The 16,778-nt window shown below is 53.7% G+C and overlaps 1 protein-coding gene across 9 annotated transcripts in view; it reads left to right on the top strand.

The window, feature by feature from the left end:
• Window positions 1-16,778, top strand: part of LOC139248256 (integrin alpha-X-like) — a 230,761-nt gene that overhangs the window by 185,663 nt on the left and 28,320 nt on the right. For 8 of the 9 annotated variants that reach the window (XM_070872018.1, XM_070872014.1, XM_070872013.1 and 5 more), the window contains 8 exons: window positions 1,447-1,650; window positions 3,760-3,890; window positions 6,260-6,417; window positions 7,616-7,767; window positions 8,658-8,789; window positions 14,828-14,901; window positions 15,272-15,413; window positions 16,222-16,329. In XM_070872018.1, coding sequence (XP_070728119.1) covers window positions 1,447-1,650; window positions 3,760-3,890; window positions 6,260-6,417; window positions 7,616-7,767; window positions 8,658-8,789; window positions 14,828-14,901; window positions 15,272-15,413; window positions 16,222-16,329 — 1,101 coding nt within the window. The remainder of the gene's footprint in view (window positions 1-1,446; window positions 1,651-3,759; window positions 3,891-6,259; window positions 6,418-7,615; window positions 7,768-8,657; window positions 8,790-14,827; window positions 14,902-15,271; window positions 15,414-16,221; window positions 16,330-16,778) is intronic. The other variant, XM_070872020.1, reaches the window with a different exon arrangement.

Below are 16,778 nucleotides of genomic sequence, written 5' to 3' on the forward strand. Positions count from 1 at the left end.
ATCCCTTCCTATTCACTCCCATTGTACACAATCCCAATGGGCCCAATCCCTTCCCATTCACTCCCACTGTACACAATCCCAATGGACCCAACCCCTTCCCATTCACTCCCATTGTCCACAATCCCAATGGATACAACCCCTCCCCATTCACTCCCATTGTACACAATCCCAATGGACCCAATCCCTCCCCATTCACTCCCATTGTACACAATCCCAATGGGCCCAACCCCTTCCCATTCACTCCCATTGTCCACAATCCCAATGGATACAACCTTACCCATTCACTCCCACTGTACACAATCCCAATGGACCCAACCCCTTCCCATTCACTCCCACTGTACACAATCCCAATGGATACAACCCCTTCCCATTCACTCCCATTGTACACAATCCCAATGGACCCAACCCCTTCCCATTCACTCCCATTGTACACATTCCCAATGGACCCAACCCCTTCCCATTCACTCCCATTGTACACAATCCCAATGGACCCAACCCCTTCCCATTCACTCCCATTGCACACAATCCCAATGAACTCAATCCCTTCCCATTCACTCCCATTGTACACAATCCCAATGACCCAACCCCTTCCCATTCACTCCCATTGTACACAATCCCAATGGACCCAACCCCTTCCCATTCACTCCCATTGTACACAATCCCAATGGACCCAACCCCTTCCCATTCACTCCCATTGTACACAATCCCAATGAACTCAATCCCTTCTCATTCACTCCCATTGTACACAACGGGGAGGAAAGGGGAGAGTATGGGAAAGAATGAAGGCGAGGGGGAGGAGAGTGGAGGGAGCAAGTGGAGGAAGGTGAAGAGAGGGCAGGGGAGAGAAGGGGAGCGAGGTAGACTGAGGGAGGGAACAAGGGCGGGAGCAAGGGAAGGAGCCAGGGAGGTAAATAGGGAAGGAATGAGTGCGATAGGGTGGGAATGAGTGAAAGTGGGAAGGAGGCGGTGAGTGAGATAGGAAGTGAGGGAGGGAGGGAGTGTCCGAGGGAAAGGGAGTGAGGGAGGGGAAGGGAGTGAGATGATAAAGTAAGAAATGAGTGAGATAGGATTGGAATGAGTGAGGGACGGAGTGAGCGATAGCAAGAGGGGGAGGGAGTGAGGGAGTGAGCCAGTGAGTGAGATAGAAAGTAAGGGAGGGGGAAATTACCATTGACTCTACCTCTTCTCTTGCTCACTCCTTTTCTGTCTCTGTCTCTCACTCCCTTTCTGACTCTCTCACCATCTCTCTCTATCTGTCTCTCTCTCTCTCTCACCCTCTCTCTCTCTCTTTGTCTCTCTCCCTCTATCTATCTCTCTCCCTCTCTCAACCTCTCTCTGTCTGTCTGTGTCTATCCCCCTCTCTCTCTCTCACACACACACACTTTCTCACACTCTCTCTCACTCTCTCTCTCTCTCCCCACTCTGACCCTCTCTCTCTCTCCCCAGGGCAGCTTCTCCTGCCCCGGGACCCTCCGTGGGGACGAGGGGAATGATCTGGGCCGGTTCGGGAGCTCCATCGCGGCGCTGAGAGACCTGAACGGGGACGGGCTGGGAGACGTGGCAGTCGGAGCCCCGCTGGAGGACGAGCATCACGGGAGTGTCTACATCTACCATGGTCAAAGGAGCGGAGTCAGTGCCAGATACAGCCAGGTCAGTGTGGGCAGCCCGGGGTCAGGGGGCATCCCGGGACACCAGGTCAGCACAGGAAGCCCAGTCAGGAGGGCAGCCCGGGGTCAGAGGGCAGCCTGGGACGCCGGTTCAGCACAGGAATCCGTGTCAGGCGGCAGCCTGGGATCGGGGTCAGTACTGGGTCAGTGGTCAGCCCAGGGTCAGGGGGCAGCCCAGGGCACTGGGTCAGGGGTCAGTATGGGGTGAGGGGTCATCCCAGGACACCGGGTCAGGGGTCAGTACTGGGTCAGAGGTCATGACGATGTGCTGGGCCAGGGGGCTGCCCAGGGTCAGAGGGCACCCCGAGTAGCCGGGCCAGGGGTCAGCCTGGTGTGAGGGGTCAGTCCGGGTCAGGGGTCAGTACTGCATCATAGGTCATGGCAGGTTAGGGGTCAGGCAGGTCAGGGGTCAGCCCTGAGGCCTCGGGCCCAGGTAGAGCCAAGTTGGTCTCCCATAGCAACAATAACTTGTATTTAGACAGTGCCTTTAACTTTGGTAAAACGCCCCAAGGCGCTTCACAGGAGCGATTATTAAACACAAATTGACACCGAGCAACGAGCAGATATTAGGGATAGGTGACCAAAAGCTTGGTCAAGGAGGGAGGTTTTAAGGAGCGTCTTAAAGGAGGAGAGCGACGCGGGAAAGTTTAGCCAAAGAATTCCAGAGCTTAGGCCTAAGGCACGGCCACCAATGGTGGCGCGATGGAAATTGGGGGGATGCACAAGAGGTCAGAATTGGAGGAGTGCTGAGATCTTGGGGGTTGTAGAGGCTGGAGGAGTTTACAGAGATAGGGAGGGTTGCAGGGGATGGAGGAGGTTACAGAGATAGGGAGGGTGAGTGTTGTGTATAGAGAATGAGTCAGACTGAACACTGTGAGCTCAAAGTAAAGTGTGACCATAGTCTTTTATTGCAGGTCTCCAGAGTGCCTCTCCAACCTGTGAGGCCTCCTTAAATACCTGTGCTCCCAAGGGATTACAAATGTAACAGCGAGGACCATGAAGGGATTTGAAAACTAGTATGATAATTTTAAATTCAAGGTGTTGAGGAGAGAATGAGGGAGGGATCAGGAAATGTTTGTCCTCTTTCCCTCTCTTAACCCTTCCCTCCCTCTAACCCCTTCTTGCCCCTCCCCCAACTTCCTCTTTCTCCCTCGAAGTCCTCGTTCCACCCCTCTAACCCCCTCCCTCCGCTAACCCCCCATCTGCCCTCACCCTTATAACCCCGCTCTCCTTCCCCCTCCTTCCCTCCTCTAACCCCCTCCCTCCATCCCCTTCCCTTGCCCCTTCCTGCCTCCCCTAAACAGCCACTCCTGCTCCCTCCACACCCTCCCATCGCCCCTCCCTCCCTCCCTCCACACGCTCACCCTCTCCCTCCTTAATCCCCCTTCACCCCTCCCTCCCTCCTTAATCCCCCCTCCCCCTCTAATACCCCCTCCCCCTCTAATACCCCCTCCCCCTCTAATACCCCCTCCCCCTCTAATACCCTTTCCCTTCCCTTCTAATCCCCTTTCCCTCCCCCTCCCTCCCCTCTAACCCCCACTCCCTCCCCTCTCTAACCCCCACTCCCTCTAATGCCCCCTCCATCCCCCTTCTAACCCCCTTTCCCTCTCCCACCCCATCTAACCCCCTCCCTCCCCTCCCTTGCCCCCTCTAACCCCCCCTCCCTTGCCCCCACTAACACCCTCTCCCTTGCCCCCTCTAACCCCCCCTCCCTTGCCCCCTGTAACCCCCCCTCCCTTCCGCCCTCTAACCCCGCCCTCTAACCCTCCTTCTCCCTTCCTCCCCCTCTAACCCCTCCCACCCTCTAACTTCCCCTCCCTCCCCCCTCTAACCCCCACCCTCCACCTCTAACCCCGTCCTGCCCCCCAACCCCCTTCCCCCCCCTTCCTCCCCCTCTAAACCCCCTCGCCACTCTCTCCCCCTTTAAACCCCCTACCCCTCTCCCACCCCCTCTAACCCCCCTCCCCTCGCCACTCCCTCTCCCTATCACCTCCCTCCCTTTACCCCCTCCCCTCCCTCTTCACCCTCTCCCCCTCTAACGTCCCCACCCTGCCCATGGGCCCACCCCTCAATGAGCTGCTCTGTGTTACAGCGGGTTGCCGGTGGGACGTACTCTCGGGCCCTGAGATACTTCGGGCAGTCGCTGAGCGGAGCGCTGGATGTGAGCGGGGACACACTCCCTGATCTGGTGGTCGGAGCCCTCGGGATGGTGGCGGTATTCCGGTATGGACCTGTTCTCTCTCTGGCGGGGGGGCATCGACCTTCCTCCCGGCGGCTCATCACAGCGCGGTCTGCTGATATACACGGGTATTCACACACCGATATACACGGGTATTCACATACCGATATACACGGGTATTCACACACCGATATACACGGGTATTCACACACCGATATACACGGGTATTCACACACCGATACACACGGGTATTCACACACCGATACACACGGGTATTCACACACAGATATACACGGGTATTCACGCACCCATATACACGGGTACTCACACACCCATATACACGGGTATTCACACACCGATATACACGGGTATTCACACACCGATATACACGGGTATTCACACGCCGATATACACGGGTATTCACACGCCGATATACACGGGTATTCACACACCCATATACACGGGTATTCACACACCCATATCCACGGGTATTCACCGGATCTCACCTCTCCCTCCTCCCTATCTAATGCCATCTCCTCACCCCTCCCTCCCCTTCTAACCCGTTTTGTCATTGATATGTACAGAAATATTCACATGCTGATATCGAAAGAAAGAAAGGCTTACATTTATATAGCGCCTTTCATAACCACCGGATGTCTCAATGCGCTTTACAGCCAATGAAATACTTTTGGAGTGTAGTCACCATTGTAATGTGGGAAACGCGGCAGCCAATTTGCGCCCAGCAAGCTCCCACAAACAGCAATAATGATCAGATTACATTACATTCTACTTTACAACCGTGACGATAGCGTGATACTCCCTCAGTACTGCCCCTCCGACAGTGCAGCAGTCCCTCAGTACTGCCCCTCCGACAGTGCACCATTCCCTCAGTACTGCCCCTCCGACAGTGCAGCAGTCCCTCAGTACTGCCCCTCCGACAGTGCAGCAGTCCCTCAGTACTGCCCCTCCGACAGTGCAGCACTCCCTCAGTACTGCCCCTCCGACAGTGCAGCACTTCCTCAGCACTGCCCCTCCGACAGTGCAGCGCTCCCTCAGTACTGCCCCTCCATCAGTGCAGCGTTGCCTCCGTACTGCCCCTCCGACAGTACAGCAGTCCCTCAGTACTGCCCCTCCGACAGTGCACCATTCCCTCAGTACTGTCCCTCCGACAGTGCAGCGCTCCCTCAGTACTGACCCTCCGACAGTGCAGCACTCCCTCAGTACTGCCCCTCCGACAGTGCACCATTCCCTCAGTACTGCCCCTCCGACAGTGCAGCGCTCCCTCAGTACTGACCCTCCGACAGTGCAGCACTCCCTCAGTACTGCCCCTCCGACAGTGCAGCGCTCCCTCAGTACTGCCCCTCCGACAGTGCAGCACTCCCTCAGTACTGCCCCTCCGACAGTACTGCCCCTCCGACAGTGCAGCACTCCCTCAGTACTGCCCCTCCGACAGTGCAGCACTCCCTCAGTACTGCCCCTCTGACAGTGCAGCGTTCCCTCAGTACTGCCCCTCTGACAGTGCAGCGTTCCCTCAGTACTGCCCCTCTGACAGTGCAGCATTCACTCAGTACTGCACTGGAGTACCAGCCTAGATTTCTGTGCTCAAAGACCGTGGACTTGGACTTGTATCCACAATCTTCCGACTCAGAGGCCAGATGCTCCCCACTGAGCCGCAGCTGACACTACTGAAATATTCACAAGCTGATCTACACACAGATATTTGCAAGCAGTCACAGATCTATACACCCATGCTCACGCTCACACCGATGGGCGCACTAACCCACACATTCAGTCACAAAACGAGTTAGCACGGGCCTCCGACTGCCCAATCCCGGCTCTCCCGCACGCTGACTAGTCACGTCCCCACCCTCCCCCGCTCCATCACCTTCTCTGCTCTAAGAACAACCCCCACCTTCTCCAGTCTCCCCATGTAACTGAGGTCCCCCATCACCGGTACCATTCTGCTCAATCTCCCCTTCACCTTCTCTGCTCTAAGAACAATCCCACCTTCTCCAGTCTCCCCATGTAACTGAGGTCCCCCATCACCGGTACCATTCTGGTCAATCTCCCCTTCACCTTCTCTGCTCTAAGAACAATCCCACCTTCTCCAGTCTCCCCATGTAACTGAGGTCCTCCATCACCGGTACCATTCTGGTCAATCTCCCCTTCACCTTCTCTGCTCTAAGAACAATCCCACCTTCTCTAGTCTCCCCATGTAACTGAGGTCCTCCATCACCGGTACCATTCTGGTCAATCTCCCCTTCACCTTCTCTGCTCTAAGAACAATCCCACCTTCTCCAGTCTCCCCATGTAACTGAGGTCCCCCATCACTGGTACCATTCTGGTCAATCTCCCCGTGATCTACTTCCCAAGGTCAGTCTAACATCTCTCTTCCCCATGTCGTTCCTGGCAGCTCCCGACCGGTCCTCAACGTGTCGCTCACCGTCGCCTTCGATCCCGGGAACATTGCGTACGAGGCCTACGAGTGTCGGCGAAGTGTCTCCGCGGACTCGCCGATAACTAACACCACCGTGTGTTTCACCGTGGCCAAGACTGTGGCAGACAACTTGGGTGAGTTGGCGGCGGGGAAACGTGTGCATCAACCAGACCTTACATTTAGAGTCATAGAACGGTCACAGCACAGAGGGAGGCCATTCGGCCCCTCGAGCCTGTGCCTGCTCTCTGTAAGAGCACCTCAGCTCGTCCCACTCCCCCATCCTTTCCCTGTAGGCCTCCGAGTCTTTATTCCTTCAGGTACTTATCCAATTCCCTTTTGAAAGCTACGATGGAGTCTGTTTCCACCACCCTTTCAGGCCGTGCATTCCCGATCCTAAGCACTCGCTGCGTAAAAATGTTTTTCCTCGTGATGCCTTTGGTTTTTCTGCCAATCGCCTTAAATCTGTGCCCTCTGGTTCACGATCCGTCTACCAATGGAAACAGTTTCTCTCTACACCGTCTAGACCCCTCAATGATATTGAACCTCTATCAAATCTCCTCTTAACCTTCTCTGCTCTAAGGAGAACAGTCCAGCTTCTCCAGTCTCTCCCCATGTAACTGAAGTCCCTCATCCCCGGTACCATTCTGGTCAATCTCCTCTGCACCCTCTCCAAAGCCTTCACGTCCTTCCTAAGTGTGGTGCCCAGAATTGGACACGATACTCCACGAGGGAGTGGGATGATTTGAGATGGTTCATCAAAACGCTGACTTTCTGTATGTCCATTCCCCCCATCCCCCCCTTCCTTACCTAAGGAAGGATATACTTGCCACAGAGGGAGTGCAACGAAGGTTCAGCAGACTGATTCCTGGGATGGGGGATTGTCCTATGAGGAGAGATTGAGTAGACGAGGCCTATATTCTCTCGAGTTTAGAAGAATGAGAGATGATCTGATTGAAACACACAACATTTTTACAGGGCTTGACAGGGTAGATGCAGAGAGGATGTTTCCCCCTGGCTGGAGAGTCTAGAACCAGGGCTCACAGTCTCAGAATAAGGGGTCGGCCATTTAGGACTGAGATGAGGAGAAACTTCTTCACTCAGAGGGTGGTGACTCTTTGGAATTCCCTGCCCCAGAGGGCTGTGGAGGCTCAGTCGTTGAGTATATTCAAGACAGAGATCGATAGATTTTTGGAATTAAGGGATATGGGGACAGTGCAGGAAGGTGGAGTTGAGGTAGAAGATCAGCCATGATCTCATTGAATGGCGGAACAGGCTCGAGGGGCCGAATGGCTGGCTCCTGCTCCTAATTCTTATGTTCTTGTGTGTTGGCAGGTGTCCTTGGAGCCAACATCACCTACAGTTTGCTGTTGGACGAGGGTCACCAGAAGGGCAGGGCCACCTTCCAGACATTGTCCAGGACTTTGACCAGGAGCATGCGAGTCTACGGCAGAAGAAGGTGTCACCGGCACCAGATCCTCCTAACGGTAAGTCCCTTCCACCTTTCACTCCATCTTACAAAGTGCTACAAGGGTAAACCTTTCCAATACACTGCTCAGGCCTTAGATAGACCATCGCATCCAATTCTGGGCAACGCACTCTTTAGGAAGGATGTGAAGGCCTTGGAGAGGGTGCGGAGGAGATTGACCAGAATGGTACCAGGGATGGAGGACCTCAGTTACATGGGGAGACTGGAGAAGCTGGGGTTGTTCTTGGAGCAGAGAAGGTTAAGGGGAGATTGACCAGAATGGTACCAGGGATGAGGGACCTCAGTTACATGGGGAGACTGGAGAAGCTGGGGTTATTCTTAGAGCAGAGAAGGTTAAGGGGAGATTTACCAGAAAGGTACCAGGGATGGGGGACTTCAGTTACATGGGGAGACTGGAGAAGCTGGGGTCATTCTTAGAGCTGAGAAGGTTACTATGAGATTTTATAGAGATGCTCAAAATCACGAGGGGTTTTCAGCGAGTAAATAAGGAGAAACAGTTTGCCGTGACAGGAGGGTCGGTAACCAGAGGACACAGATTTAAGGAGATTGGCAAAAGAAAAAAAGGTTACATGAAGAAACTATTTTTAGTTGTTATGATCAATTATCGGAGGGTCAATACTGAGGGAGTGCCGCACTGTCGGAGGGGCAGTACTAAGGGAGTGCCGCACTGTCGGAGGGGCAGTACTGAGGGAGTGCTGCACTGTTAGTGGGGCAGTACTGAGGGAGTGCCGCACTGTCGGAGGGGCAGTACTGAGGGAGTGCCGCACTGTCGGAGGGGCAGTACTGAGGGAGTGCTGCACTGTTGGAGGGGTAGTACTGAGGGAGTGTTGCACTGCAACTTCTGTCTGAATTGGGCATTGTTTTACACTCTCTCTCTCTCTCACATAGAGTTGTGTCGAGGATTACTTTCTGCCAATTGAGGTCTCGATAAACTTCACAGTGGCCGGTGAGGTCATCCAAGGAACCAAAGGTCTACGTCCCATTCTCAATGAATACAGCAAGACCTCCCATTCCGTAAAGGTACAGGGGAGCTGGATTATCATCAGTGGAGATACAGTCAGTAACACAGGGTACTGGGGAAGAAGGTTACTGTGAGGAAGCTGGATTAACATCAGTAGAGATTGTCAGTGACATAGGGCACTGGGGGAGGGGTTACTGAGTGATGTTTGAGGGACCTGGGGGAGGGGTTACTGAGTGACAGTGTGAGGGTGCTGGGAGAGAGGTTACTGAGTGACAGTGTGAGGGTGCTGGGGGAGAGGGGTTACTGAGTGACAGTGTGAGGGAGCTGGATTAACATCAGTAGAGAGATACAGTCAGTAACACAGGGTACTGGGGGAGAGGGGTTACTGAGTGACAGTGTGAGGGAGCTGGATTAACAACAGTAGAGATACAGTCAGTAACACAGGGCGCTGGGGGAGAGGGGTTACTGGGTGACAGTGTGAGGGGGCTGGGAGAGGGGTTACTGAGTGACAGTGTGAGGGAGCTGGGGGAGGGCTTCCTGAGTGACAGTGTGAGGGAGCTGGGGGAGGGGTTACTGAGTGACAGTGTGAGGGGGCTGGGAGAGGGGTTACTGGGTGACAGTGTGAGGGAACTGGGGGAGGGCTTCCTGAGTGACAGTGCGATGGAGCTGGGGGAGGGGTTGCTGAGTGAGTGAGAGGGAGCTGGGGGTGGGGTTACTGAGTGAGTGATGGAGCTGGGGGAGGGGTTACTGAGTGAGTGTGAGGGGGCTGGGAGAGGGGTTACTGAGTGACAGTCTGAGGGGGCTGGGAGAAGGGTTACTGAGTGAGTGTGATGGTGCTGGGGGAGGTGTTACTGGGTGACAGTGTGAGGGGGCTGGGAGAGGGGTTACTGAGTGACAGTGTGAGGGAGCTGGGAGAGGGGTTACTGAGTGACAGTGTGAGGGGGCTGGGAGAGGGGTTACTGAGTGACCGTGTGAGGGGGCTGGGAGAAGGGTTACTGAGTGACCGTGTGAGGGGGCTGAGAGAGGGGTTACTGAGTGACCGTGTGAGGGGGCTGGGAGAAGGGTTACTGAGTGACTGTGTGAGGGGGCTGGGAGAGGGGTTACTGAGTGACCGTGTGAGGGGGCTGGGAGAGGGGCATTGCCTGATGCAGCCTTCTCCTGAATTTGCAAACATTCGGCAACCTGTGATCATCCAGACAGTGACACAAGGCGAGGGGTCACTGAGTGACACTGTGCTCAGGTCATTGCCGGTCTGCACACAGGAACTGGAGGAGGCCATTCAGCCCCTCGAGCCTGTTACACAGGAACTGGAGGAGGCCATTCAGCCCCTCGAGCCTGTTACACAGGAACTGGAGGAAGTCATTCAGCCCCTCGAACCTGTTACACAGGAACTGGAGGAGGCCATTCAGCCCCTCGAACCTGTTTCTTAGGAACTGGAGGAGGCCATTCAGCCCCTCGAGCCTGTTACACAGCAACTGGAAGAGGCCATTCAGCCCCTCGAGACTGTTACACAGGAACTGGAGGAGGCCATTCAGCTCCACGAGCCTGTTTCCACTGTTCTATGCAATGAGTTCCCAGCCTCTACACCCCCAGAAGCCGCCAGGAAGAAGGTCAGTGATTGGTTCTGTTATGTATGCAACCCTATGTAACGAGTATCACACTGCCACCAGAGGGCGAACCTGTTGGAGTCCCAAGGGATCCCAGCATCCCTTGAGAGCACTGTATATAAGCAGGCCTCCCATGCTGTACCAACACTCGAGTTAGGATAAAGGAGCTAAGGTCACACTTACTTATGTCTACAGTACTCAGTTACATTACTATATTATGAACATAACAACTGGCGACGAGATAACGAACCATCACGCAAAAATGCAGAGAACTGTTGGTATCCTGGAGAAATTCTCATAAGGGGAGGATTGGGAGGCCTTCATGGAGCGACTCGACCAATACTTCGTGGCCAACGAGCTGGAAGGGGATGAGAACGCTGCCAAGTGAAGGGCGATCCTCCTCACCGTCTGCGGGGCAACAACCTTTGGCCTCATGAAGAATCTTCTCGCTCCGGTGAAACCAACAACCAAATCGTATGAAGAACTGTGTACGCTGGTCTGGGAGCACCTAAATCCGAAGGAGAGCGTTCTGATGGCAAGGTGTCGATTTTACACATGTCGACGGTCTGAAGGCCAGGAAGTGGCGAGCTACGTCGCTGAACTAAGGTGCCTTGCAGGACATTGCGAATTCGATGGATTCCTGGGGCAAATGCTAAGAGACTTCTTTGTGCTTGGCATTGGCCATGAGATTATCCTTCTCAAACTTATTGACTGTTGAAACATCGAACCTGAGCAAAGCCATAATGATAGCCCAGGCATTTATGCCCACCAGCGACAATATCAAACAAATTTCGCAGCATAAAGAGGCTTTGGCAAGTACTGTACACAAAGTAACGTCATTTTCAGGCAGGAATGTACATGGAAAAACGTACGCGCCTGCAGCTGCACGACCTCAGATGACCCAGAGTCCGCCATCAAACGTTAATGCGAGGCAGTTAACACCTTGTTGGCGTTGCGGAGTTGATCATCGGACCCATCAATGCCGCTTCAAACACTGTGTGCAAAGCCTGTGGAACAATGGGACACCTCCAGCGAATGTGCAGACGAGCTGCAAACCCTGCAAACCACCATGTTGCAGAGGAAGATCGATCCATGGCAGATCAAACTGAACTAGAGACTCGAACCGAGGAGGCAGACGTGTACGGGGTGCACACCTTCACCACGAAATGTCCACCGATCATGTTAAAAGTCAAACTGGACGGAATTCCAGTATCCATGGAACTGGACACGGGTGCGGGTCAGTCTGTCACGAGCAAAAAGGCCTTTGACAGGCTGTAGTGCAACAAGGCACACAGGCCCAAGCTTAGCCCCATTCATGCCAAGCTGAGAACTTACACCGAAGAGCTGATCCCTGTAATTGGCAGTGCAGCAGTAAAAGTCTCCTATGATGGAGCGGTGCACGAACTACCACTATGGATTGTACCAGGAGATGGCCCCACACTGTTCGGCAGAAGCTGGCTGGGGAAAATCCGCTGGAACTGGGACAACATCCGAGTGCTCTCGTCCGTCGACGACGCCTTATGTGCCCAGGTTCTGAGCAAGTTTCCGTCGTTGTTTGAGCCAGGCATCGGAAGTTTTTCGGGGGCGAAGGTGCAGATCCACTTGGTTCCCGGTACACAACCCATCCACCACAAGGCATGGGCGGTGCCATACATGATGCTCGAGAAAGTGGAGATCGAACTAGATTGGCTACAGCGAGAAGGCATCATCGCACCGGTGGAGTTCAACGAGTGGGCCAGTACGATTGTTCCGGTCCTCAAGGGCGATGGCACGGTCAGAATTTGTGGGGGCAATAAAATAACGATTAACCGTTTTTTGCTGCAGGATCAGTACCCGCTACCCAAGGCAGACGACCTATTTGTGACGCTGGCAGGAGGAAAGACGTTCACCAAGTTGGACCTGACCTCAGCCTACATGACGCAGGAGCTGGCAGAATCTTCGAAAGGCCTCACCTGCACACACAAAATTCATCTACAATAGATGCCCGTTTGAGATTCGATCGGCCATGGCTATTTTTCAATGGAACATGAAGAGCCTGCTAAAATCAGTTCCGCGCACCTTGGTTTTCCAGGACGACGTATTGATCACAGGTCAGGACACCATCGAACACTTGAAGAACCTGGAAGAGGTTCTAAGTCGGCTAGATCGCGTGGGACTCAGGTTGAAACGTTCGAAGTGTGTTTTCCTGGTGCAAGAGGTCGAGTTCTCAAGGAGAAGAATCGCGGCAGACGGCATCAGACCCACCGACGCCAAGACGGAGGCCATCAAGAATGAGCCGAGACCACAGAACGTGATGGAGCTGCGGTCGTTCCTGGGACTCCTCAATTATTTTGGTAATTTCTTAACCGGATTAAGCACCTTGCTAGAAACCCTACATGTGTTGCTACGCAAGGGAGATGACTGGGTATGGGGGAAATCACAAGAGGCAGCTTTTGAGAAAGCCAGAAATCTGTTACGTTCCAACAAACTGCTTGTTCTGTATAACCCATGTAAACATTTAGTGGTAGCTTGCAATGCGTCTTCGTACGGGGTTGGGTGTGTGTTCCAACAAGCAAACGAATCGGGAACATTGCAACTGGTCACTTAAGCGTCCAGGAGTTTGTCCAAGGTCAAAGGGGCCTACAGCATGATTGAAAAAGAAGCTCTGGCATGCATTTACGGGGTAAAAAAATGCACCAATACCTGTTTGGTCTCAAGTTTGAGTTAGATTGCTATTCTCAGAGAGCAAAGGGATTAATGCCAATGCCTCTGCTCGCATCCAAAGATGGGCGCTCACGCTGTCTGCATATAACTGTGTAATACGCCACAGACCAGGCACAGAGAACTGCGCTGATGCTCTCAGTCGGCTACCATTGCCCACCACCGGGGTAGAAATGGCAAAGCCTGCAGACTTGCTCTTGGTGATGGATGCATTTGAAAATGAAAAGTCACCCGTTACGGCCCGCCAGATCAGGACCTGGGCCAGCCAGGATCCTTTACTGTCCCTTGTAAAAAAACTGTCCTCCATGGGAGCTGGTCCAGTGTCCCAGCGGAGATGTATAAAGAGATCAAACCGTTCCAGCGGCGCAAAGAAGAAATGTCCATACAAGCGGACTGTCTTTTGTGGGGCAATTGTGGTTTTGCCCAAGAAAGGGAGGGAAACGTTCAGACGCGACCTACACAGTAGGCATAGTAATGATGAAAGCTATAGCCAGCTCCCATGTGTGGTGGCCCGGCATCGACTCAGATTTGTGTGCGCCAGTGCAACACTTGCTCTCAATTGAGCAATGCACCCAGGAAGGCATCGCTACGTTTGTGGTTATAGCCCTCCAAACCGTGGTCTAGGATCCACGTTGACTTTGCTGGCCTGTTTCTCGGCAAAATGTTTTTGGTTGTTGTGGATGCTTATTCAAAATGGATTGAGTGTGTAATAATGTCTGTAAGCAGGTCCACTGCCACCATCGAAAGCCTATGAGCCATGTTCGCCAAGCACGGCCTGCCTGATGTCCTTGTCAGTGACAATGGGCCGTGCTTCACCAGTGCTCAATTCAAGGAATTCATGACCCGCAATGGGATCAAGCACGTCACATCTGTCCCGTGTTCAAGCCCGCATCCAACGGCCAGGCAGAACTGGCAGTCCAAACCATCAAGCAAAGCTGGAAACACATATCAGAAGGCTCCCTGCAGACCTGCCTATCCCGAGTCCTGCTCAGCTACCGCACCAGACCAACCCCACTCGCTCACGGGGTTCCCCCAGCCGAGTTGCTCATGAAAAGGGCGCTCAAAACAAGGCTCTCTCTTGTCCACCCTGATCACGTTGAGGACAGGCGGCATCAACAAAGCATGTGCCATGATGGCGCAGACTTGTCACGCGATATTGAAGTCAATGAGCCTGTATTTGTACTCAACTCTGGACATGGTGGCACTGTCATAGCCAAAGAAGGGACTAGGATGTTTCAGGTCAAACTTGCAAATGGACGAAACCAAACTGTGATTCACAGACAGCCATGAGCAACCCGAAGAGGACACCACCAACTTCGACCCTCCGACACACATACAAGTGGCAACCGACATCACGGTTGACCACGAAGCTGAACTCACATCCCCAGCAGCCCAGCAAGGCCAGCAGCCCAGCGAAGAACCAACCAACTCACCTACACCTGCATTTGTACCGAGACGATCAACTAGGGAGCAAAAGGCCCCAGATCGTCTCACCCTGTAAATAAGTGTACTGTTGACTTTGGGAGGAGTGATGTTATGTTTGCAACCCTATGTAACTAGTATCATACTGCCACCAGAGGGCGTACCTGTTGGAGTCCCAAGGGATCCCAGCATCCCTTGGGAGCACTGTATATAAGCAGGCCTCCCATGCTGTACCAACACTCTGGAGTTAGAATAAAGGAGCTAAGGTCACACTTACTTATGTCTACAGTACTCAGTTACATTACTATATTATGAACATAACCGGTTCCATGGCTGTGGTTGATGGGAACTTGCTTGTGTTGTTCCAGCTCCCGTTTGAGAAGGATTGCGGAGCGGACGGTGGGTGTGTGGACCATCTGAGGCTCTTCTTCAACTTCTCAGGGTAAGAGTTTGTCGACTTTCTCCTCGCCCGTGTGTTCTGGACATGAGAGATCAACGGTCTAGCTAGACCCCCCGGTCATTGGCGAGCTTGAAATAAATTATGTTTGGTGCACAGACTGGAAAGAAAGTCATAGCTGCGCAGGCTGAAGACCTGACTTCCTGTCTGCAGGCCTCACTTCCTGTCTGAAGGTGTCACTTCGTGTCTGAGGGTCTCACTTCCTATTGACCTTTGCTCCTGGACTGGGACTTCCTGTACCCCATAGGTCACTTATTTGCATATTTAAAGAGGCCTCACTGACAGGCGCTGCCTCGTCACATGAGCGCTGTCGCATTGGGGGTGGGAATTATACCGGCGTTTGCTGTCTCCCCAGGGGTGACACGGTGGTGATCGGCCGAACGGCAGTGCTGATTGTGGGCGCGATGCTGGAGAATGCCAAGGACGATTCCTACAAGACACAGCTCGACTTCCGCCATCCCGCCCGCCTGGCCTTCAGGAAAATCTCCTCAGTGCAGGTACGGAGATCATCGGACCCGACTCGCCGACAGTGCGGCGCTCCCTCAGTACTGCCCCTCCGACAGTGCGACGCTCCCTCAGTACTGCCCCTCCGACAGTGCGGCACTCCCTCAGTACTGCCCCTCCCACAGTGCGGCACTCCCTCAGTACTGCCCCTCCCACAGTGCGGCACTCCCTCAGTACTGCCCCTCCCACAGTGCGGCACTCCCTCAGTACTGCCCCTCCGACAGTGCGGCGCTCCCTCAGTACTGCCCCTCCCACAGTGCGGCACTCCCTCAGTACTGCCCCTCCCACAGTGCGGCACTCCCTCAGTACTGCCCCTCCGACAGTGCGGCGCTCCCTCAGTACTGCCCCTCCGACAGTGTGCCGCTCCCTCAGTATTGCCCCTCCGACAGTGCGGCGCTCCCTCAGTACTGCCCCTCCGACAGTGTGACACTCCCTCAGTACTTGCAGCTGGGGAGTGTCAGCGTGGATTATTGCACCCATCTCACAACATTCTGACTCAGTGGTGAGTGAGTAGGACAGGAGGACTTGAGTTTGCAGTGTGTGATAGGACACTGTAGAGGGAGCTATACTCTATCTAACCTGTGCTGTACCTGTCCTGGGAGTGTTTGATGGGACAGTGTAGAGGGAGCTTTACTCTGTATCTAACCCCGTGCTGTACCTGCCCTGGGAGTGTTTGATGGGACAGTGTAGAGGGAGCTTTACTCTGTATCTAAACCCGTGCTGTACCTGTCCTGGGAGTGTTTGATGGGATAGTGTTGAGGGAGCTTTACTCTGTATCTAACCCATGCTGTTGTGTTTTAGCCGAGTAGTGTCCACATTGAGTGTGGTGATCTGCAGAATCTGAGAGGGATCGAGACAGGAACTTTAACCTGCAGAGTGAATCATCCCATCTTCCAGAAAGGCTCTCGAGTAAGTGATCATTTCGATGTGGTGTCCGAATTTCCCCAGCCGCGGGGAGAGCTCAGCCTGAGGGAGGGGGACGTGGGGAAACTGTATCACTGCTGTAATAGGGAGAGCTCAGCCTGAGGGAGGGGGACGTGGGGAAACTGTATCACTGCTGTAATAGGGAGAGCTCAGCCTGAGGGAGGGGGACGTGGGTGTGATATATTCACAGAGCACAGCACACACAGCTCTTAACATGGCAGGCAGCTCTGTCGGAAGCCTCCGGAACAGCCTGGTCCTGTTTATTATTAACTCTGCAGTTTGCAGTACACAATACGTCCACATCCACAGTGTGGAGCTACAAACATTACAAGTTTACAGACATTGCACTTCTCCCTCCCTAATGAAGAAGTTATTATAACAAACATCATACATATCTTTCATTTTTATACATAACACAGGATATAGACTTTTTT

The sequence above is a fragment of the Pristiophorus japonicus genome, unplaced genomic scaffold (assembly GCF_044704955.1).
Source record: "Pristiophorus japonicus isolate sPriJap1 unplaced genomic scaffold, sPriJap1.hap1 HAP1_SCAFFOLD_29, whole genome shotgun sequence".
Lineage (NCBI taxonomy): Eukaryota > Metazoa > Chordata > Chondrichthyes > Pristiophoridae > Pristiophorus > Pristiophorus japonicus.